The sequence below is a fragment of the Scomber japonicus genome, chromosome 15 (assembly GCF_027409825.1).
Source record: "Scomber japonicus isolate fScoJap1 chromosome 15, fScoJap1.pri, whole genome shotgun sequence".
Lineage (NCBI taxonomy): Eukaryota > Metazoa > Chordata > Actinopteri > Scombriformes > Scombridae > Scomber > Scomber japonicus.
In genome coordinates this window covers 17,501,924-17,527,030 of record NC_070592.1, presented here as the reverse complement: position 1 = coordinate 17,527,030, position 25,107 = coordinate 17,501,924, and the positions used below count along the sequence as shown (strand labels likewise).

The following is a 25,107-nucleotide window of genomic DNA, read 5'->3' as shown; positions in this document are numbered from 1 at the left end:
AGCAGCTGAATTACACTGCGTGCTTCGTGTGAGGAAAACTCCAAGCGAATGTAAATAAATACACACTGAAGAGTAAAGAACTGTGGGAATTCACAAACTGGGCAATTCAGAGTATGTGAAGAAATATATTTTAGTGCTAATTTAACTAAAATATCCAAATTCTTCTAATCAATAATCTATGTATTTACACTGTTAAGTTTGACCAACATAGGCTTTTATGACACTGTCTGGTCTCTTTTTATATTTGAAATTTAAAATACCATGCATCATGATAAATATCTTTCCTGAATCCAATAGATTTTTTTCTATTATAAGCTTTTGTAACCAGCTCTGTAATGCTGCTTATTCCCTGAGCACCAAAATACATGCTTCAAAATACATGCTTTCAAAATGAACAGTATTCACTGACAGCAAGTCTATAATAAAATGTAGTTTAGCAGGAACACACATCTATCTATTTTGCTTTGCCACGTATAATGCAGACGAGGCAAAAAAGTAACAAAACCAAAATACTGGAGACTTTGCATACATAATATGTAACGCCTTGAATAACCCGAACGGAATTTAATTGTTCAGTGTTAAGTATCCACATTTGCTGATTAAGTTATCCTTAGATGTTTTTCTTAATTGATGCGGACCAGAAGAAAAGCCTAGTATATGATAGATTTAACTGGGGATATTTTAGTCTTTTCCAGCAGAGGAGTGCTAACAACCATTGCCTGAATCAGGTCTTGCTAAGCTAATTTTCAGCTACTTCTTCATCTTCAAGACCCAAAGGTAGCCTTAAAACACTCAGAGTGTAAAAATGTGAACTATAGTAGTTGATTACTTGAGGCTCTCCTGAGAAGAGGATGAGGAGCGGTCACTCTGGGGAAGTGAGGCCACGCTGCCAGAGCTCTTCAGGCAGGACTGAAGGGTCCTCTGGTACGACGACTCCAAGGAGTTGTACAAAGCGTCTGCCTCCCCTGGAAAGTGGTTCCTCAGACCCCAGTAGGCTCTGGAAGAGATAGCAGAGAGAAAGAAAGCAGAAACAAAGAATGAAAAGAAACAGGTGAAGAAAAGTGAGAGGGAAGGGATGAGTGAAGATAGAGGAAGAAAGATGGTGGAGGGAGCAAGAGAGAAGAATCAAGGTAGGAAAAGGAAAATGGTGAGATATTTAACAATACTCGTCTTTCACATAATGTAATTTTATGAAAAGCCTGTGAGTTTGTGTATTCATGTTTCTTACTTGCGGGCCTCTACTCTGGCCTCTGAGTCGGCATCTCGAATTCCTTTCTTGATGCTCTCAACCAGAACTGTTGTGTGCCTGTGAGGCAAAGAAACAGAGATGCAAAGAATGTGAATGAGGAGAAAATCAGGTTTGAAAGCAGTGCTGAGCTCAGATTTACTTAAAACCATGTTGAATTCAGTCCTCACCTCTCTAGAGAGTGGGTTTGCCATTCCTGTAGCAGAAGGTCCAAAAAATCATAACAGCGCCTGCAGATATTTAGACATTTTCATTATTGTCACACAACACACAATCATGACAAGCATCAACAACAGCATCATGACAAGCATTGATTTTATAGTTGTTAATTATTTAAGAACTCCTCATTAGGACTTTAACTTTTTTATGATTGTAGTGGCTTTATTAATCTCACCTTCTAACAGCCACAGATTTGGAAGTGCAGTTACTGGTTATAAGGGGGATGAGCCTCGGGACGTGGGTGTGCTGCAGTGAGGAGGATGGGAGGTGGAGAGTGAAAGATGTGAAATTTAAAAAAACATCAAAGAATGTGACTCACACGGACCACAAAAAAACCTGATGAATTAATTTAAATGCGTGTTTGCAAATCTCACCCGTATGATGATGCGGATAGCCAACACACCGGAGGTGGCCATGACTTTGGCACAGTTAGGGATGAGGTTGAACAGGACGGGGACAATGGCTTCCGCTCCATGGTCAAATTTGTTCCCGAGCACCGTTGAAAGGTGGCTTCACATATACACAGACATAAAAACACACACGTTATACACACAGTACACAACCAAAGCAGCAGTAAAACATTTATACCATTGACAACTTTTATATACTGTACAGATGCTTGTGATACATTTTTAAAATATTGACATATATTGTGTTTACTTCAAAGATAGAATAAAACATTCACAATCTTGATGTGACCCATTGGAAAATTTGGTAAACCCGTTTTTAATGTTTTGCATATTTTGTCAAACTTTCACTCCAGTGATGATGACGTATCTGTGAACAACACTCACGCCACAGTCATGCAGGCCTCTCGGACCACTTGGGAGCGCAGGTCTTTAGCAGACAGTTTGAAGGCTCCATCCAGTAGCCGTAGGTGCTGGTAGAAACAGTCGTAGCTGGGAGCGCCCGCCACCAACAGTGAGCGGATTTTCTTCAGCTGTAAAAAATAAAAAAATAAAATAAACGATGAGATAAAACGATGTTCAAATGAAGCAGAACCATTACTGCAGTGCCAGATTATTTCATTAAATGAGAGTCATTCATGGATTCATTAAGAGTTCTGTCTGTGATGTGGCAACGAGGCAGTGTTCAGATGATTATATAAGACAGAGAACTAGAGAGACTGTTGAGGGTGAATCTACTGACAGCGGTGGCTCTCTGGTCCCAGTCGTGTTTGTCATCAGAGCAGATCTCACGGATCTTATTCAGGTTGTCTTCGAGATCTCTTGATGAGTAGATCTTCATAGAGGCAGAATCAAGAAAAAATGGGAGAGAAGGGAGAGAGCAGAGTAAATATATGACAATTGCAAAAGAAATATCAGTCCAGTTATTAAAGGCTGTGAAAGTGTGTTTACCTGGACAGTAGGGACATCTGTGAAAGAATTAATAAAATCTTCTTCATCAACTCCTCCGGCACTGTCCTTGGACACTGGAGAATCAGAGCAGAGTCAATTAGTGTGCGTTTTTTAAGGCGGTGGGGTGTAAGATGGTGGGAGCAGCCTGCGTTTCTAATGGACTTCCTGGCAGTAATGGGAATGCCAGTCATATGTCTCTGGAAGCTCTGTGGGCCTAAACTCCTTAAACTCCTCACTGGGATTGGAGCAAGAGAATTGAAAGACGAGAAAAAAAATGAAAATCAATTGAGGAGGATGAGATTATTAAAACAGTGTGACAGATTAGAGATGTGTTCACAGAGGAATAAGAGGTGGAGGGGTAGCAGCAGACTTGGTGGAGGACAGTTATAAACAAAAGGAGGAATGGAGCAGAAATATATCCTTCACTCCTTTTCCCTGTGGTTAGTTTTCACATCAGGCTGTGCCATAAAGACATGTAATGTCAAAACTCTACATGGTCCTTAGAGAGCTGGGAGAAATCGATGTGGCCAGATGGTTCAACTGTAGGCGAAATCCTCTATGACTCTCATGGAGCGAAGTGGTGGCAGTCTGTCCATGAACGCACCCACCAGCACTCCATCGCCATTTCCAATTATTTTTAGTGCCAGCTATATGAAGCGGAAATGTTCATATTGTAAACATGTCATGAAATGTTATCAGGGTGCACATTTATGGCTGCAATAATACTCATAATAATATTGATAGTTGATTCTTTCACAACTGTGAAAACTCAACTGTATTATGAAAAACAATTATTTGATCATAAAGTGTTTAAAATACTAAAACTGTAAAGTAAAAAGTATTTTGTGGAAATAAATTCAGGAGATTCTAATGCAGAGATATGATCATTAGCCAGCAGCATGAAATAAAGTCTACTGCTGTGGCTAAAGACTGCTGACAGAAAGCAACCATCTTGGAGAAGTCATGCTCTGCTGGCACTTGATCAAACACACTTTTTAGATTTAGATTTTTTTTTTTTCAGCTCTAGACTCATTTTTTATGCTGCTCATTGGCAAAATTGAAATATCTCTCTTCTGTCTGAGTCTTGCTGTTGGGTGTTGCCAGAGTGTGTGGGCGTTCTGTCGTCTAAATGCAAATGCAGGCAATAGTGCCTCCCATTGCTGCCATCATGGAAACTACTCCCATACAGCAGTAGAAATGTTAGATAACTCATTTGCAAAAACTAAAGGGGGGAAAAAAAAGAGGAAAAACATAATGACAAATGTGACCTGACCAAAAGCAAGTGAGTAAAAATCACCGATCTGCAACAAAGGTCAAATCGGGTATTTTCCTTTTCATCACATGAATTGTAATAAGGTCCATGACTTAGATTTGTAGTACTGTATGTGAATAACTAGCATGCCCTTGACATAAGCCTCTCACATTCGCTCCATGATCAATAAAGGATGTAATGATCCAAGTGACATGAGTTCACGATCTTGTGTTTCCAGCTAACACAGCAGTACCAGGACTCAGACAGACTGCTCGCTCACAAAGCACTTACAGCTACGAGTGTGTGGATACACGTATGTAAGACAGTGCTGACACAGATACATTAGAAAAAGCAGCAGGAATCGACCGCACGGTTGTGGGAACACAGCTCTCTTCCAATAGAGAGGAAGACAGAGGAAATCAATACATGCATAGATGAAGAAAACATGACACACCATCTGCAGAAGGAGGCATGCTAAACAGAGAGGAAGCTCTCTCAAAAGGAAGGCTGATAAAATGTAGTTCAATGGCAGTCACAGATATGAGGCTGATGATAAGAATATCAGATTTCTGAAGAGACGGAGAGCAGCAACATCTGCTTACTCAAGACTATTTACTACTTATAGTAGCCCCAATAGCCTGCTGCTGTTCTGTGACCACCAATAATGTGCTGTCCAAGAATCATATCCTGGAAAAATCTGAATCTTATCACATGCATTTGGTTCAAAGAGAAAAAGCAAGAGGAGAGGCACCTCGGTTGGGATTCACTTCCCACCCAAATATAAAAATATTAAATATTGTTAAACTGCACTGTCTGGACATACGAGAAATGTTTTAATAAAACAGTGGCTTAAAACTAGAGATGTACTGATTGTTTGGTCACCAATCGAAACTGGCTGGTTTTCAGCCGACAGACCATGACCAGTGACTCGCTGATATTATGTAATCCGATTATATGCAGGTCAAATTTACACGAGTGCTCCATGATAGTTAACATTGCACACCCAGCGGCACATACAGTAACGTAACATCATGTAAGTTTTAATAATTGAATTAGAAAGAGAATCTGACTCCTATAATACCAGTTTTAGTGCTTGCTGCCAAGTTAATTTCTACACAAAATAACTTTGAAGTTCACTTTTTATGAGTTCAAGTATGTAAGAAATATTATAATACAATACAGTAAGAAATATTGACACTATTAAACATACTGGCTATTGTGTGTACCACATAGAAGAAATTAACAAGTAATTTTGGTTAGCAGTTTCCCTAAAGGAGCCACTTGTCTAAGTCTTCTGTGCATATATGTACTAATGACACTGTGATTTTCAGCATGCAAGATCTAAGGAACATGCTGCAACCAAGCTAACAGCTGCAATGAGCAAACCGTTAGATTAGCTAGCTAATTCATGCTTAACCTTTAATGTAAGAATTTCTTTCATCACACTGACATAACCTGTCTTTCCAAAAATCTAATTTAGTAATTAGTAGGGTCATTAGCGATGTTCAGTTTAATCTGAATAATTTTAACAGCATCAGACACCAGTTGTCTTTGCCCTCTGCAAAACTTCTTTTACACACTGATATTTCCCCTATGTCTTAATAACCAGGTCACAGACAGGTGTGATAACACTAAAGTCTCTATACATAAATCCTAAAAGTACTCGATAAAAACCAAAGGATCATTATCACTGTAATATCCAGAAAAAAACATGATTTCTTCAACCTCTTATTTTGCTCTGTTGCTTGATGTTAAAAATGATTGGTAATCTTGTATCCCCTCCTCTTAGAGGATGCCTGGCCTGTCCCTGCAGTGGCAGTGCTGGAAGCTCCACAGTGTTTAAAAACAGCCTCATGCTTAAGTCAGCTGAAGTGTCAAAATATCATACTGATTTCATTTATTATCTCACACTGACAGATTTTTGTTTTGTGTTTTTTTCTTTGTTGTTCTGTGGTTGTTTTTGTCTGCCTGCCCAAGGACAACAGTAAAAGTTAATTAGCTTTTAGATAAGTCCATTAAAAACAGGTGACAAATTAAAGGAAAAGCTTGAATAAATGAGTGGAGAAAATAAAAAATAGAGATGCTTCCATACAAGTGCACTGTATGGTACAATAAAGCAATTAACATCCAATCGGGCTTTTTGGCATGTATAAAAATGCTCAGTAGGCCTAGCTGTGGCCAACTGAACACCTATGAGAGATTTTGGACCAATGTTTTAGTCAGCGCTCTCCAACACCATCATCAAAACCACCTCATATCTCCAGTGGAGTTCAGACTGTAGAGTCAATGTCAAGGTGTACTGAAGCTGTCCTGGCAGCACATGGTGGTCCAACACCTTACTAAGACACTTAATATTGTTTCCTTTCATCTGTCACCTGTCTGTACTTTTAACTGAGCACTGTCACTGCAAGAAATAAAAAATAAAACTGACTTTTATAAAATAAAAAATGCAACAGATGAACTCAGCTTGAATGTGTTTAAATTGTCAATGTGTGTAAATATAAGTTAAGCACCTAGCTTGCTACCAGTAGCACTGGGCCTGCGTGCAGCGGAAGACTCTGCAGGCTTCTTGGGAACTTTGGGGACCTTGAAGGCAGCCTGGGCTGAAGACCGATTCCCATCCACACTGTCATCATCCTCAAAACTACGATCTGAAATGAGAGAAGGAAAGACAGCACAGGTTTACTATACTGAGTGTAGCTAAGGAGGTCAAACTTTTTCAGTCTTTTTAAATGTTGTTGCTGTACCAGGTTCAGTGTAAACAACATTTTAAAAACAGACATCACACAATATTGTAAATTATTTAGTCAAATACAGGCCATAAATAGTCTTCTGATTGTGAAATGTACTATTTTGTTTATTCACAACTGACATAGGAATCATAAACTCAACAAGTGAAAAAACAAAAACTAACCCACTTGGAAAATTTGACAAAAAAGGACAAAACATAATTGAAAGATTATCCGAGATTAAATCCGGTTTCTAAAATGTTAAAATAAATGCATTTCATTGCCTGCAACTTACATTTTACTTGCACCTTTCTTGTTTGAGGCTAAAGGTAAGGACAAGTAAAGATTCGAGTGCAAAGAACGGAGGAGGTGGTAGTCTACAGAGAGCTTGGTCAGGAATCATTAAATCAATACTAATTACAAAACAAGAAAAACCAAACCTACACATACACACACAATCACTTCCAAGAGCTCAAAAACACAACCCGATGGTCAAGATGTCTACCCACACAAGCAGTGACTGGATCCAAAACCCTAAATCTGCATACTAGCATGAATCAAGTTAACATTGAAACTTGACACACGCATGAAACAACGGTTCTGATGCATGCATCCACCAGTGAAAGCACTTGTGGGAAACAATATTTTGCAGAAAACACACACGCAACTAAAACTGTTGGCAAAGGAATGCAGTTGCGCTCCCGTTGCTCTTGACAACCAGCCATGGAGAAATGCGCCAAAGCCACCACCCTATACCTTGACTCATACATCAATTTACCTTAACGCACAGTCGACATGCACAAAAAAAAATCAATGACAGGCATGCATGAATGTACCTACGAGGCACACGTTCCACTGTCACTGCAGAGGTTATTGTGTCGGGCTCAATAACGACTCAGTGGATGTAAAGAACCGGCCGTGTACATCTTCTAACATAAAGCATTTACATCTAAATACACACCAACACACCCATGTCTACCCTGCACTCACAGTCACAGATCCGCTGGCAGATAAGTCGCCTCATGCTTCTGGGAGGGCGTGGTAACTGGGTCCCCCCTCTTCTTTAAGCCGTACCCCAAGACACATACACACACCTCATAGTGGGGCTACGGCTGCACACAAAACACAGTTTGCACCGTTGTCCGAAAACCCCTCCACCCATACAAGTGCCGGCATTTTCTTTCACTCCCCTCTATCTACCTTCTCGCCCTCCCTCTCTCTCTCCCAGCATCTCTCCTCCTTCCCTCAGCAGCCTCATAGCCAATCAGACGAGAGGTGACATCATGGTGTTGCAGCCAGTGCGGAGGCAGGACTCTAAATGTATGTGTGTGTGAGAAAGAAAGGGAGACATACACACACCCCAGGAATATTAACAGGGTTTCTCTGTGTCCCTGCCAGACCAGCTAACCTAAACTCATTACCATTGACAACACACACAGAATCTCTCTCTCTCTCTCTTTCTCTCTCTCTCTCTCTCTCTCTCTCTCTCTCTCAGAACAAAGGGTGATGTTGCACTGATCAGGGTAATAGGGTGGGGGGAGACCACACCCCTCCATCTGAGGCCTCGACTACATGAGATGTCAACTCATCATACTTCAAAGTGGGTTACACATCCTGTGTAGTCAATGACACACTGAAGTCTTTGACCTACAGTCATCAGGAGAGTTTGGTATCTTGCCTGATGATGCTCTGCCAGATCTCTACTGCAGTAGTCTTAACTTTTGGCTTGTTTTATGGTTATTTCTGCCCTCACTTTGGTCTTCAGAAAGTCAGATACTGTACATGCTCAGCTGCACAGTCCTTAAATGTATGGGTTATACATAACAAGAGCAACATACGAAAATAATATACATGTAAACTTATCCAAATATAGTAGGTAAACCTACACAAAAAATACTGTAAACATCGCTGAAATCTTGTGCGATCACTGAAATACTGCGTGGTTGTGCGAGATCCCGTACAGATCACATCTATTGCCGAAAGAGACTAGTAGTAGTGAAGAAGGAGCAAGAAGCGAGAGTACAACTGCAGACATCAACGACATGGCAGAGTTTGAGGTTACTATTGAACGTGTATTCAAGCTCAAATAGGTACGGGCGACGTTCGAAATTGAGCCACTCATCTTCACCTTCGATGTGCTCTGTGCGGGATCTCGCGCAACCACTTGGTATTTCAGTGATCGCGCGAGATTTCGATGATGTTTACAGTACAAGCCATCAGGTAAGTGTTATTTCAATAAACTCCTGGTGTAATTACAAACTTTCCAATACATCGATTTATGAGTAAAGACCCTATTTGTACTACTGTAGAAGTTTGATAACAATCCAGGCATTATTAGTGGGGTAATTTACGAGACACACTATTAGCGCCTGTACTAAGCCATTCGGCTGATGGCTCTAACTCCACCAATTTGCGACCAAGGGAAAAAAAAGAGATGAGGGGGTGCTTAGATAGACGTCATGGTGCAAATGATGCTAGGTTGAAATAACACCGAACCATCACTTTTACAATTACTGTTGTGGGTCATTAACTGGAGGTCTAAGTTCAAGGGCCAAAAGGACAATCAGACTGTACTTAAACATTGTAAACACCGTTATTGACAGGTTGTGGGTTTTTTTTACGATGGAATGAATGCAAAGAAAATATAATGAAAAACATCAGAAGAACTGTATTAATTCACATTAATAAAACCCAAGGGTCCATTTGCAATGCTCCAACATGTATCAAGGGTCTTAGCATTGATTAGCATCACTGTTAGCATGATTAACATAACACGCTTTTGTCTAGTCAGACCCCAGGGGAGTAAATGTCTCTGGGTGAAGGGCAATGCAAAGACAAGGGGGGGTGGGGGGTGAATCCCCTGTGGAGAGCAGACTGCACACATGCTGTTGCCATGGCGACCTGTGCAGTCCAGCTTCTCAAATGAACAGAGCATCAAACAGGAAAAAAAGATGTTCAGTCAGCCCACATCCACACATAAACATCTCCAATTTACCAGAATCAACAGTTGGATTCACTGTTTATTCACTGTCTTTATATTAATTTATCAAATTAGGATAAACTCTGGTCCGATGGGGAGGAAAGGGAGAGGGAGAGGGAGAGGGAGAGGGAGAGGGAGAGGGAGAGAGAGAGAGAGAGAGAGAGAGAGAGAGAGAGAGAGAGAGAGAGAGAGAGAGAGAGAGAGAGAGAGAGAGAGAGAGAGAGAGAGATGCACCATGTACCAGGCAGCATTGCCATGGAAACTCCAGGTCGACATTCCCTCCCTCCATTTCAGGAGAAGAGTCAAAAATAGAGGGATGGAAAGAGGAGGGAAGAAGACAGATACAGATCTAATCCTCACCCAAAAACAATCAATCAGTGTTGAAATTTAATAAGCATTCAAATTCAATTATGATAATAATACAGTTTATTTATATAGCTTTATATAATTCTATAAAAAAAACACACACACACACTAATGCCCCTCTTCACCAATCTCTAATCTATGTGGGAATAATCCCAGAGTTATTACAATCTATATGTAGGGAGAGATGGAGGAAGTGAACACATTGTTCTATCTCTCTGTCTCCCTTTAAAGGAGAAGATGGAATGATAGAGAAAGACAGAACGACTGAAACACTCAGATCTGGTTGCAGGCCTGCAAAAGTAATTTAATGATTAAATCACAGATCTGTGAGCACACACACACAAACTAAATTTCAGCTCTGACCACATGGTGGCACCACTGGCTCTGTTCCAGATTAAAGAAATCCAAATGATTTCCATCATGCTTCATATATATGAACCCCAAAACACGCATGGGGGTGGGGGGTGGGGGACACAGGGTCTTTCTGCATCACAGACAACAAAGAGAAGAAAAATCAGAGCAATGGAGTGTTCATGTGTCCTGAGACTTATGGGTCACATCCAAAGTTGGTCAACTCAACAGTGATGTTTTCATTGTGAGGTTTATTAGGTTTGTATTAGGAGTTTATACATGTGAGTGTAAATGTATTAGGATAATATAATAAAAATAAAATATTAAAGTATAGTAAAATAATACTTCTAAATTATTACTTAAACCATCACTGTTAATTATAGAATTTTAAATAGAAACTAGATAAACTCAAATCCACAGAGACCTGCAACTATGTAAAGACAGTCATAATGTATAAAAGCTGCACTCAAACTTCACCAAAAAAGAAACCAACATAAACGTGGTTCCATATACCGAACATGTAAATCTGTACTTACTTCTGCTCAGTTTAGCCTTTTTTCGCCCCTGATTAGTGGAGAGCATATTAGACCCAACAAAATAAGAACGGTGGTGAGTAAGAGAGACATTTGAGAAAAAATAAATAAATAAATAAATAAAAAATTTAATTTGGAAGCAACATCAGTCGACTTGGTGCTGAAAAAAAAAAAGATCTGAAAGGTCTTGAACCACAGAAGAAGATTTGCAGCAAGCCAACACGGTCAATCTGAATGTTTTAAATCGCACATATAAGCTTACAAGGTGCTGTGCAAAAGATTTGACAAGCTTGACACACTTGAGCCCAAAGTCCAGCTGTGCTTTTCTGTCACTAAAAACCTGCCTGTTTTTACACCAAAGAAAACATACAGTCACATTAATGTTATGCAACCTTTTTGCATTGACCTCCTGTATGACCAAAGTGTGAAAAAAGCTCCCTTCAGTTTTGATGTTTAATAAACATTGAGACATCTTATCCAGCTGGAGCACCGCAGCAGACATCAGCGCACATATTACTGCTGAAAATCTCCACATGCAATTAAGAGCGTAACCAGACATCTTCCGAGGAATTAGACTTACGACACAGAGATCCTGTGTTTGTGCTGATCTGCTTTAAGCTGCAGGGGAACAGGCAAAGTCACATATTCCCACTCAGGACCACCATGTGACACAAAAGATGACACACTGAACATGTTCTGACACAGTGCGACCCTCATATGGGAATGATTACAGGTGAAAAGAATAACACAAGCAACAGTGCAAGAAGTACTACAAAAGCTAAGTTTACTGTGACTTAAAACAGTGAAGAGCAGCAAATCCTCTTAGTGTCATTTTCTGCTTTAAGATGCTAATTTAAACAATTAATAAATTAACTAAATTATTCCAAAACCAAGATTATGATATTGTGAAAGCAATTGGCTGCTTACTATTTTAAAATCATATTAAAAACAATGCACACATAAATAACTAGTGGGATAAGTGGTTACTAATCGGTGCAAAATAGGAGTTTCTAACATACTGTAAATATCAAAGGCTGTCATCTTCTGTGTTTCCAGGAATACTAATTATATTTTAATATTGGTCATATATTTCATGTGTAGGGATTGGTTTGAAAACATAAAGAAAGGCAGATGAGCAGATGTTTCACTTATAATCACCTGTTTCTGGGACAGAGAGTGATGGAGAAAAAGGGGAATAAAGAGAGAGACACACATCTGAGGTTCTGAATTCTCTAAGAGACAGACTGCTCCATTTCTAGTTCAGCTCAGGGTAAATGACACACACACACACACACACACACACACACACACACACACACACACACACACACACACACACACACACACACACACACACACACACACACACACACACACAGGTATAATTTGAGTCCCAATTCCAAGTCAGGGGAGAGGGATAAATCATAATATTCAGAAGAAAGCTTTGCCATGGCAACCAGCCTAGCCTGGAAACGGGGTCATGGTTTCCTTTGCAGAGCCGGAGATGCACTGAAGCAGAATGAGCATGTCTGCGAGAGTGTGTGAGTGTGTGTGTGTGTGTGTCAGTCCCTGTCAACACTGAACTACTATGCAAGCAATGAAAGCTGCTACTGATGGTCATTTTGCACCAAATATCTCGGAGCTTCTCACGGGCACATTTTCAGACATGACCAAACAACATTAAGAAAGAGTGAGACGATGGCGCCAGTGGCACTGACATGACTTACTTCCTCACTCATACCAGGAACACGTTTTCTGTTTGCCTGCGCACACATACACACACAAATAAATAAGCAAGCAATTATTTGTCATTTCTGTTTATCTTCATATTTTGTGACATTTTGCCACTCACGAAAAGTGTACTTCCCTGTTCTATATCTCTACATGATCATCAAGTTATGACTGTGTTTTTGGTGAGTTAAAGTTACAATAAAAAGCTCAAAAGCTTAAAAGCTCATTTCCTTTGAGCCACAGCATGTAGTGTATTTACTGCTATATTAGACAACTTAAAGCATCACTGGGTGAGATGCTTACAGAAGTTGTTTTCATAACAGCCAGAGACTAAATTATGATTATATTTCATCTAAAATTTCTAAAACATCTGTCTGCTGTCATACTGCTGTGGATATTTTGGACTGATGTGAGAGGAAACCCACTTGTGAATGCTGCAGTCTGACGAGCTTCATTAGTTACAATTAGCCTTGTCATTACGATGATTATTTGTTCATAAATAATTATAAATCACTGGAAATGATGTAAAAACCCTAGCAGGCATTATGCACAAACACACACACAGGTCAGTCCACTGAGAGACAGGAAGGCGGCTTACCCAGAACAACACACGCTTAACCTAATATTACACCAACAGATAGAGAAAAAAGAGGCTTCTTCCATATTGTGTCACATGTCAGTCACAGTATCTCCGACCAACACCGAGAACTGGGAGAAAATGTCTTCATATTCGAAACCAAACTAAAATGTAGAAATTGTGAATGAATCCCAGCAGAGTATTGACACTGAGTATCCTGTTGGCTCAGCTGGCTGTGGTGCACACTGCACTATGTGAGTGGACTGATATCCCGGGCTCAAGTCTGGCCTCAGGCTGCTAGTCCTAACAACAACCATCACTCTCAAATGTTTCTCCTGCTCTCTTTTATGAGAAGTTTTTTTAAAAAAAAAAGCAGCAATAGAGGAATAAATCAATTTCTGACACACAAAAAAAGAAATGCACTGACTTACACAAAGATCTGGACCTACAAAAAAACTAGACCCACACAAAGTAAAACAAGATGGATATATTCAAGGATTTTAGTACATCCCAGCTTTTCCTCACACACAGACACACATATGCAGATCTAACATATATCCAAGCCAGAGCACTTGGGGTGAAAAGTACTCTGAGTTTAAGCTGATTTCAATCTAAAACCATATGCTGACAAGCCTTTGTCTGAGTGCCAGCATCCACAGCCAGATGAGATTAAACACACATCCATGCACTTACCATCGCCATCATCCCCAACTGCCATGACTACAGTGTGTTATGGGTAGAGACTCCCTGTTGTTGTCTTAGTCTGTACTCACTCCTCTCCCTCTGTTCTCTCCTTTGTTTTCACCTCTATCTCCTCTCCTCTCTTGTTTGTTCAATCTCTCTCTGTCTCTGTCATGATGAATCAGGGAGAGGCAGTGATAGGCACAGCGCTGTGACTCGGCTACTGGGAGATCTCTGTTAACTTCCTCGCTCAATCCTCTGCCCTCCCTTCCTCCTCCTCTTTCAGCAGCAGCTGCATCCAAACCCTTTAGAGCAAACGCCAAGAGCTGGTCTAAAAGAGATGTGGGCCAAGGGCAAGTAAGAATGTGCATATTCGTCCTGTATTTGGACCTTGAATTCTTACTAAGTTTACAGAGTGACAGACACGCTCCTCTCTCTCTGGTGACGACCCTTTTTGGTTGATTTTGTCATCAAATATAGAGCGTCGGGCTGACCAATGTTACTCAAGTGCAAAAATGAATTCAGTGCAGGAAGTGTAACTAACTGACTCCAACATAATTTGTTTATTCAACGTGAGTATTCAAATTGGCTTTGTTTTTCAATGAGAGTAAAATCAGTCAAGTATTTTTATGCCCATACACGTAATCTTAGGAGGACAGACAGCAGAGCTGAAACAAGTCAATTATTCAATGAGTCAATCAACAGAAAATGAATCAGCAACTCTCTTGATAATTGAACAATCATCAGTCTTCAAGCACAAAATGACTTTGTTCCAGCTTCACAACTGTAAGAATTTGTTGCTTTTCTTTGTCTTATGTGATAATAAACTGAATATCTTTGGTTTTAGGGAAACAAAACTAGCAATTTATAGATTTAACTTTTGTAAATGGTTATGGGCATTTTACGCCATTTTCATACGTTTTATAGATTACCTGATTAATTAAGGAAATAATCAATAGATCAATAATCAAAATAATCGTGAATGGGATGTAAACGCTGCCTGACAAACACCCACAACTTATAGTAGTGTGACTCTGAACTGTGGTACGACGAGCTGTAATATCCGAGGCATCCAAAACAAAGCTAAATAAAGAGGCTTAAGTACATTTGAGGTAGCAGCAGAGGCCAAACAATGAAGCATGAAGCCAAAGTTCACCCTGTTGAAGCTGACTGGTGCGCACCTGTTGTCACTTTCACTTCATGTTTACTCAGGAAGTTTAAACATTTGGTAAAGACATATGGTGACTCTGACACCTCATCCTGACATACAGCGACGCGAGCGAAAAAAGTGATTAAAATGAGTTTTCAGTCAGCCTTTCCTGACATGCCGCGATCGACATCTCCCTGTCCAGCGATCACGCCCACCCTTCAAACAAATTGCTCGATCTGTCTCTATCTGGACGAAATTTCGCGGCCGTGTCCCGCCCCTAAACACTTTGATTGGTTTGGAATATAATCGTGATAAAATCGTCACGCTGCATATCAGGACAGTTTCACGTGAGATTTCGTCCCCGGTTCGCTAGCTCGCTGTATGTCAGGATGCGGTGTAAAGCAGAAAATGTAACACAAAAACAAAACATATGTAGGTCATCTTGATAACACATCAACACAAACAGTACCACTCTGTGTTTTTGACCGTCAAAGCCAGTTTCTTCTCAAACTTTCCACTTGGCTTCCATTATCTTTCCCCTGCCATTGTAAATGAAAAGTGATGAGCCAACAGTCGAAAAAGATTATTCCATTTAAATAACAACAAGCACTGCTTTCATGCTCGGCGGAGCACATGACAGAAGAGTGTAGAAAAGAAATCATATCATCATTTGTTATCCAGATCCTCAAAAACACGACCTGGCTCTAAACCTTAGAGGGAGGTTGGAGGTAAAAGTTAACACTCCCTCGGTCCCTCTGCTGCCACCAGAGAGACAGCATCATGGCAACAACACCCACCACATGCCCTGAGCTCTTCTCCATGTCTCTGCCCATTTCCCTCTCTCCAAGTAAACAGGCTGCAACAGGCTCTGACCACTGAAGTTGTTGTTAGACAGATAGATACAGTGACAGGGCAGCCTAAAGGTACAAACAGTCAATGATGTCCTCTTCTAGACCCCAAACAACAGACCTGACTCAACTCACAGCGAGCACAAACCCAACTCACAACCACACAGTTGAAAATTAAGTCACATTCATTCATGATTTTTGAAATTTTGACATACGTGCATTATTGGCTGCTGTTGAACATGTTAGTGTTGTTCACTAATATTCATTATTCCAGGCAAGAAGTCAAACAACTCTGACAGAAAAATCATCATCTTTTAGATAGCTATTTTAGATGGAGATACAGTTACATGATTATAGTAAGTAACTAAATGTATTAACTAATCAGAAATCAATGCAGTAATAGATATTTAGGTAAAACAACAGAGATAAACTGATACAACTTTTTCTCTCCTGATACTGAATCCTCAATTTTGACAATCTGTTGGTGTCAAATACAGATCTAATACCAGTGCTCTCATCACCTCAATTTAAAATTTGTATACTCACTGTGACTGTGATCATTTCTATGTAAGGTAACACGAGGCCACTCATTGCTGGGGCATGCAAACTGAGTTGGTGGTCTGCCATGACTGCTTAAATGCAACTGACGGTGCAAACTGTAACTTTTGCAACACTGACAAGGAAACAGAATTACTGAAACCTTCTCTGCTTTATATGGTCATAATCAGTGTTCGGCATATTGAATTGGTGCATCCCTACAAAACAATTCATTTGTTGATGGATGCAGCACAATATCAGCTAACATCTTCTCTTGCCAACTATCCAAAGAGACCATTTAGTGGATCAATATTCAGTAAAGATTTTTCACACAAACATTTAGTTATCACCATGTCTGAAAACTTAGCTGTTCAGTTTTCTTTCTTGATGGGTGTCAGCAAAACCCTAACGAGCAACTGAACCAAGCGACGCGTTTCTTTTAAATAAGTCTCATCAAATCAATGAAAACTTTCCACTGTCAAACAACACTGGCTGAGTAGGAGGCTCTAAGAGATCCACAGACCTCTGCTGCTGGATGGTCAAACATTGGCAGAAGCCTTCAGCTCTGCACACACAAACACACGCACACGCACACACGCACACACACACGCGCATACAGATTAAACCATTAATCCTGTTAGGTCTTCTTACAGGAGCTCATGGCAACAAACTGACACAACCACAAGAGCACATGCACATTTGTTCACTTTCATACACAAACACACACACACACACATATATTACCTCTCTCTCTAAAAACACACCCAAAACCTGACAACAGCAAAATCATCTCGACAACGTGACTCAGGTTGGTGGCTCTCAGAAGCCAAAGCGGCTGTGGTGAAATAAATGAGAAAAGGCACTGACCGTGACTCAGGCTGAGAGCCATGTTGCCTGAATTCAAGGCTTCATCAAAACGAGTGAATATCGTCTGTAACCTGGAGAGAAAAAGAGAAGAAGAAAGGTTAGAACGAAATCACGGACACACTACACATTCAGAACAAAGCCCATGATATCACTTACAGAATCGGAAACACCCAAAAGGAGGAAAAGGAACATTACACTGAAATTATCTTCATTGCAAAGAAAATGCATTTGCGGATGGACACACACACACACACACACACACACACATACACACCCCAGAGGTTTGACACAGAGACAGACTAGGTGCTGTGAACCCCAAGTCAACTATCATCAGCAGCAACACGTGGACAGCCTGTCTGCCTGTCTGTCTGCCTGCCTGCCTGTCTGCCGGTGGGTGGGTGTGTCTTTTATGCCAGTCATACTCATGAAGCTGCAGCAACTACATGACAGCAGTCCCCCTGACACCCTCCTCAGCACCAAATACACACACACACAAACAAACACACACCTGCTCAGAAGTATGATTTACAGGTAGGACTGTCTGCGTGTTAATAAAGGAAAGATCTCTCACAATCCACAAACAAATGAAGGCTGAATAACAGCTTTGCACAAATCAACCCCTTAAACAGCTCACACACCTCCTGCATTTTGGGCAGTGCTGGTGCACCTTAGTTACATATGACAAAAAAAAACACACACACACACACACAACATCCCATGTTCAATAAACATGTCCCGATGTCTCCTTGTCAATATGTCAACCTATAAATGCGAGCACACAAGAATTAGAGTCATACACACCGTCCTCCTGTCTGTCTGTCTTTTGATGTCTAGTTGCCGGTCCACTACCACCAGACAGCTTAGCAGCTCCTGATAAGTGACGATTAACGTTACAACGGGCTGCTCAGCCGTGCAGCATTTTCACGTGGTTCCCTTCCTTTCATTAGCATTTTAATTTGCCTATTTGGATCAGAAATAGCCAAGTCTTTAGTCTTCAGTACTCATTTGCCTCTGTATTTCCCGGTGGGCTGATTAATAGGTTGCTGCGCAACGCGTTAGCTCCCATGCTAGTGACACACTCCAGTCCTCAGCTCCCCTCAGCTCTTTGTATCCAACATGGTGCAGTGGCTCTGAGAGGGAGGGAGGGCGTGAGAGAGAGAGGGAGAGAGCCAAACAGCGAGGGACCAGAGCATGCAATGGGCATGCAACAAAGCACCACCTACTATCTGTGTATGCTAAGCACACACACTGAAAAAACTACACAGAGGTAAAAGAGTTAAATCTCAGTGTACGTGTGTGAGAGAGACAAGTGGGGCAGTTCGTGTGACAGGCGGTAAAGAGATTCAGTTACCCTTTACATAACCTCCCTCTCATACCCAGACACACACTCACACACTCACACACACACACACACACACACAGAGGGGGAGGGGTTGTAGAGCTAGCGGCAGACAGAGCAAGACTGCTCCTCCCCCTCTACGTCCCCTTCTCACCCCTTTTCACTATATTCTCTGCATCCTTTCCCTCCATCCTTTTTTTTTTACACCCATCACCAGCTCCACATTTCTTACTTCCAGGTTCCCGTTAACTGTGCTCAACCTTTTATACGGTGTCCTCTATCTGTGGTGGACACAGGTCGAATGTGGGTCACTCCATGTCCTGCGGAGATTACCCTCACATTTCAGGTTGCTCATTCCCCTTTTCAATAGTGAATGTGCATAAGATGCAGGAGACTCCTGTCCCTCGTTAGTTACATGTTGGCACCAGAAATAGAGACAAGAGAACTTTCATTCACATGGCTGCTAAACTGACAGTTAAATGAAGTTTCAACTGTGATAAAAATCACATCACTAAGAGAGACACTTATTCACCAAATCCAGATCATGTCTGACCTGCACTGGACCTGGTACGGGAGAAACTCAGTCATGAAATCAGGCCGGATAATGCTTGTTGACCCTTTCTGATTAATGGGTTTAACCTTTGTTACAGTCACTCTGAAAGGGGTAATCGGGTTCAATGACGGATGAGTGTTTATCAGATAAACACAGCGTACAGTATGTTCTAGTCTAACTTGAAAATTAAATCATTTTCCTATCCTGTTCTGGACATTTGGGTATCTCTTCTATAATAATACAAACCCATAACTAACTTAATTTTTTGTGACAGCATTCATTATCATTATACTGATGTAGTATACAAGCTACAGATTTACCTTTAGTACCAGGATGTTAAATTCAGATGAGAAACCTACACATGCTAATACTGTAACTGCTGCAGGAGAGAATGCTCACATGTGTTGTTTACAGGATTTAACCTCTTGTAAAGGTTTATTTAATGCATTACATTTGCTTGGGCAAAATAAATGTTAATTAATTCAAGGTAAAACTCAAATGACTGTTGATGTGGTTATGACCTGCAGGAAAATGTAATCATGCTCCTCCAGGCTTACTCACAATTATCTGGGTTAACATTTTAAACAACTTTACATGAAAACAAATTAAACACAGTTTGTGTGTGATTTGATACTGTGGGCCTAGGAACTGTTTTGGGCTCTTTTATTCAGATTAAAGGGTGGGGGTATGTGTGTCCCGTAGTAAAATTATTTAAAGTGCAGATGTCACATGGTGTATTCCAGACATATCAAGGATGTTGTGCAGGTCGGCCTCATGTAAGGAAACATGGGTTGAACATGGATCCTCTCTGATGCTCTACAAGGTTAGTTATTTTCTCACAGAGCAATAAACTAAATTGACTGCACAAAAAAGGACAAAAGCCTAAGGGAAAGCAGCATTATCAACCCCTTATTTTTCTTGTGTGTTATCTTCTCTACCTTTCATTCTCAGTCCTTTACGCTCTCTTTCCCCTCTCATGGCACCTCCTTTCTCTCTATTATCTGATGCAAACCCCACACAGTTGATATGTGATCTTGTCAGTGAGACCCTGGCTGCAGCCCTGCAAACCACTGAGAGGCTGAGAGGCCAGAAAACACATTTACGTACACATACAACCTCCACCTGGCCTTTGTGCTCCAATATTATCGTAGACAGATTAAGAATTGTGCTACACGCAATAATGAATGTACATTTTAAAGAACTTTATATTAATTGTACACATAATTTCAAGTTTCATGCCTAAATCACTGCATCTGTCAGACCTCTACCTGTAACCTGAAGCAGAGAGACACACACAAGACTGCATCAATCTCACATACAGCGACAGAGTGTTTACACTGGAGACAGACCGGCTTAATATGCGCAACACATGACACATGGCCACAGCCAGCATTCACAGACGCAAGACTCATACTGAGTAGTCAGCACAACACTGGCTGCTGCTCAGATCTCACACATGGGAAGGAGAAAGAGTGAGAGAGTGAGAGGGTCACTGTGCTTAGAATAACCCAACACATGTAACCAGGACGACCAAAGAAGGACAAAAACCACTCAATGGACGTCTTTAGATGACATTGACATAAAAAACGCACACACTTTCTGAAATTTTCCCCCAATGCCTTTGTACCCCCCATCCCCCCCACCCCCCACCCCTCAGTCAGTCAGCATTGTGCTCTGGATAAAAGTGCCTCTGTGTGTGTGAAGGGCAGAGTGGTGCATGGTGTGGCCTGGGACAGACTGAGTGCCAAAGCCTCGGGACCCACAGAAACCTCCACACAACTCATCACTACTTGGCAGAGTACACACACACACACACACACACACACACACACACACACACACACACACACACACACACACACACAGAGCTCAGAGGGTCAGAGGTGATCAATAACTGACACAAAACTCACCGTGCAGCAGGCAGTCCTCTCTTTCCCAGGTCGGCCCTGACTTTCTCTCCAACGTGACGATAAACATCCACCAGTGTTGCTGTGGAGGCCTCACGTACCTAGAGACAGCGGACATCGACCAATTTAAAAACCCTCAACACACACAAAATTACAGGCATGCACACACTCATGCATACTGTGCAAAAAAGTCATCTGAATGTTTATCTACGTGTTCAAATCAATAAGATGATGTTCAGTTTTCCATAATCATTTCATAAAGATTACACTGTTTTTCCACTGACTGGGATTACAGAAACTATGGGTTGTAAACATAAACGCATATTAAAATATAAACCCTGCAGGGCCCACTCTCATCCCTCTCTAATGGGAGACATCTGATTTGCTGGTTATGTTGTGAGCACCGTTGTGATTGGATAGAGGGACACCATTGAAGGGATTCTCTGCAACTGAGAGTGGGCGGGCCTGTTAGGGATGTTGATTGGTCAGGACAGTATGTGGGTAGATAATCATTGGGTAGACGATAGGAGCAGATTTCAGCTTTGGGTTACAACTCTGCAGGAGGTTTAAACATCCTCGCTCTAGCCTTGTCTATCTGTATCTCGCTCACACACACAGATATTAAAAGTTAGTACCGTTGTGTGGGTTAATAGCTGGGTGTTGGTACTCATGATTCAGCAGTGAAGCGGGGAGAGGGACTCTATAGAGCCCATTTCCTCACTAATAACTGTAATAATAACAGTGCTGCGTTAAGATGCCTGCCAACACACTAGGGATGCTCAGAGCTACAGACTACAGATTCAACAAAGAAACGAGAACCTCTAACACTCACACACATACAGTGTACAAAATACACAAGATACACAGACATCTTAATCTCATATCAAACTGGTAGAGTGATGTGTTTCTTACCTGTGGGTTTTGGTCTCCAGTCAGAGAGCATAGATGAGGAACTATTTTACTGAGACTCAATGGCTGAGCTCCATACCTGAAAGAGACACACCAGAATAGAAGTTAAAATGAGGGAGTTAAAATATTGGTAATGGCGACTATGGAGACACAAGTTTCTCCTACAAATCTCAGATCCTGGTAGAAATGACTGTAGATAGCGTAGAGGAAGCTGAAGAAGTAATCTCAGTAATCTTTTCCTTTTCAGTTACACACATCAAGCACATTTATCTCCACAGCAAAGATTAAGCATGAAAAAAAAAATCATCAGCACACAGCATTCAGTTTTCAAACAAGATGAAATGCACATTAAATGGACATCTTATTCCTGTTTTGCAAGAATATATGTAGTTCACTGTCACTATCTCAAGGTGAATGGAAGAATGTGAGGCTGTGTCAGTTTCTGTGGGTAATCATAAAAGCATAATACATCTGTCGGTGGTGGCAACATCTTTTATCAAAAAATAAAACCTTCCTCATAACAATATGCATGTATCAATTCTGGTGAAAACCTCATATAGACTGTAAATAGCATTTCTGCATCCTTGCACTTACGGGACTTTCAGTGTCTGTCACCATATACATTTCTACTAATACTAATGTTGTCATCCAATTTTTGCACACTGTACTATTGGCTATCTTGGTCTGCTCTGTACAAATCACATCATCTATTGCACGTCTGTCCATTCCAGATGAGGTGATCCTTCCTCAGTTTAAGAGTTTATTCCCTTAGTCTTTCTATTATTTGAATCGAGGGTCTAAGGATAGAGGATGGTGTATGTTCTACAGATTATGAAGCCCCCAGAAGAAAATGTGTCATCTGTAATATTGGACTGATCTGACATGTCTAAGAACCTAGCACAGAATATGATGCCATGTGGGTTTCACACAACAGATAATAACAGATAACAGATAATTGTCAGGTTTTACACTTAACTTTAGTGAACATCTTTACCTTTACTATAGGTAGCCACTTAGCTTTTAGCACAGTAGTGTCACTTTCCATTAGCACAAAGATGCAATAATCAGTGCTGCAATTCTAACAGCCCAGATTTACTGTGTGTGGTGACCTAATGGTGAAGAGTATAATAAATTAAAACAAGCATATGAGATGCTGTTGAGCTGCTGTCAGACAAGATGTAGCGAGCCAGCGTCTGTATACTCTGTGTGTAGAGGTTTGTTTATTGACAATTCGATGGAGGAGATTGCAGGATGAAGTGTAACTATGACATAACAGGAGTCACACTCTGTCTTTGCAATCATTGCTTGTGTGTGATCTGAGCCCTCCTCTGGCATGGAAACAAAATAGGGTCATAAGTAATGTAGCTGTGTGTCACCATATATGAATGTGTGAAAACATTTTGTATGAGTGAACTCAACTGTTTGTTTGAATCCTTAGTTTAAAGCTATGAATCAAATCGATAAACTGTCCTCGAAGACAACTGAGATTCACAGATAATCCACTGTACTGGTGAATGGGGCCATTTTCAGTCAGTGGTAGAGCTCAAGGAGTTATTTCAAACCCAACTGAAAGCACTTCTTTGCTGCTTCATTTTGGCCGTCACCCTTGATGCAAAAACCTCTCACATGCTTTTTGGAGTACTGCTGGACAACCCTCGGCGCTGAAGCCAAAGCCAGAGACTTTAACATCAACTCTGCCCGTCAACGGACCAGCTGGGTTTGAAATAACTCATGAGAGCATGTGAGAATTCACATTTGGTCAATTGAGAACAGATTTTTAAGTCTGTCTGTAAGCTACAAATAGCAGCATGTATACTTGACGACTGTAACACCATATGACAAGAGTGGTGGTGCCTTTTGTAACACGTGTGCCACCTTTACAGAGTCACACAAACACTTAAGAGGATTAATCCTGGAGATTGAGAGAGTGTGTGGTTCTTTAACAAACAAAATGGGGCACGCACATGGAGGGTAGTAGTAACAGCACATGGATTGTCCGTCAGAAATCTATGAGTGGATTTTACCAAATACCAAAATGTGTTTCTAGTTTTGAATTCAAAGTAAGAAGCAGTGTAGACCTACTTCTAAGATACAATCATCCCAAAACATGTCTATAATTAATATCTTTAATTTGCTCTTCAACAGCTCACCCAGGATGTTATAAGGAATAAGACAGGAAGTTACTCACGTGTTGAGCGTGGCACTGAGACAGAGGCAGAGTCCTTCTCTACTGCGGAAGTTCTTGTGTTTAAAACTAGTAAGTAGCCTTTCCCAGACGTTCTGGGTGAAGGAGAGGGAGAGAAGAGAAGGATTGGAGGGAGAGTAAGAGAAACAGAGTGTCAGTAGGACTGAGCAGAAGACGGTCCCAGCAGGCAACCCCAACAGGAGTTGAGAAGATTATGGAGTACAAAGAAGGTTACAATCTGTGGTGATGCATCTGTGTGGTGTGTAGATAACACAAAGCAGAGTGGGGATCAAGCCTTTGAAATTCCATAAATATCCAGAAGAGGGAGCCCAAAACATAGAGTACCTCTCAGTTGTAGTGAGTATCTATTATTGATGTGAAAGGTGGCTGTGATTTGTCTGCTGTCTCTGTTCTGCCTCTTAACATTATTCTGACCTGAACAGGTTGAACTCACAACAATACAGTTTTTCCACAGTTGCTACCTGTCCTATAAACTATTTCACTGAACTCGGGCTGCAATTAGTAAATACCATAATTATTGATTACTGAGATAATCCTTCAGTCAGCAAAATGTGAAAAAAACGTTGGGGAAAAACAGCATTCACAGTTTCCATAGTGATGTCTCTCATTTGCTTGTTTTGTATCATGTTCAATTTAATGTCATATATACCAAAGAAAAACAGAAATTCCAGGAAAAGTTACACGAGCTGCTTAAAATCCATCAAAAATAATAATTTGGCTTTATCTACCTGCCCCAGTTTCACTCAGAATTATACCTGATATACTATA

General features: G+C 40.9%; 1 protein-coding gene across 7 annotated transcripts in view; it reads right to left on the bottom strand.

Annotated features, from left to right (window-relative positions):
• The window catches only part of clasp2 (cytoplasmic linker associated protein 2), a 55,932-nt gene that overhangs the window by 20,943 nt on the left and 9,882 nt on the right, over positions 1-25,107 (bottom strand). For all 7 annotated transcript variants that reach the window (XM_053334863.1, XM_053334857.1, XM_053334858.1 and 4 more), the window contains exons 4-16: positions 24,322-24,413; positions 22,137-22,212; positions 21,228-21,325; positions 17,426-17,496; positions 6,589-6,726; positions 2,824-2,897; positions 2,615-2,707; positions 2,260-2,405; positions 1,840-1,975; positions 1,641-1,711; positions 1,417-1,476; positions 1,229-1,306; positions 830-997 (exon numbers count right to left, since the gene is read on the bottom strand). In XM_053334863.1, coding sequence (XP_053190838.1) covers positions 830-997; positions 1,229-1,306; positions 1,417-1,476; positions 1,641-1,711; positions 1,840-1,975; positions 2,260-2,405; positions 2,615-2,707; positions 2,824-2,897; positions 6,589-6,726; positions 17,426-17,496; positions 21,228-21,325; positions 22,137-22,212; positions 24,322-24,413 — 1,301 coding nt within the window. The remainder of the gene's footprint in view (positions 1-829; positions 998-1,228; positions 1,307-1,416; positions 1,477-1,640; positions 1,712-1,839; positions 1,976-2,259; positions 2,406-2,614; positions 2,708-2,823; positions 2,898-6,588; positions 6,727-17,425; positions 17,497-21,227; positions 21,326-22,136; positions 22,213-24,321; positions 24,414-25,107) is intronic.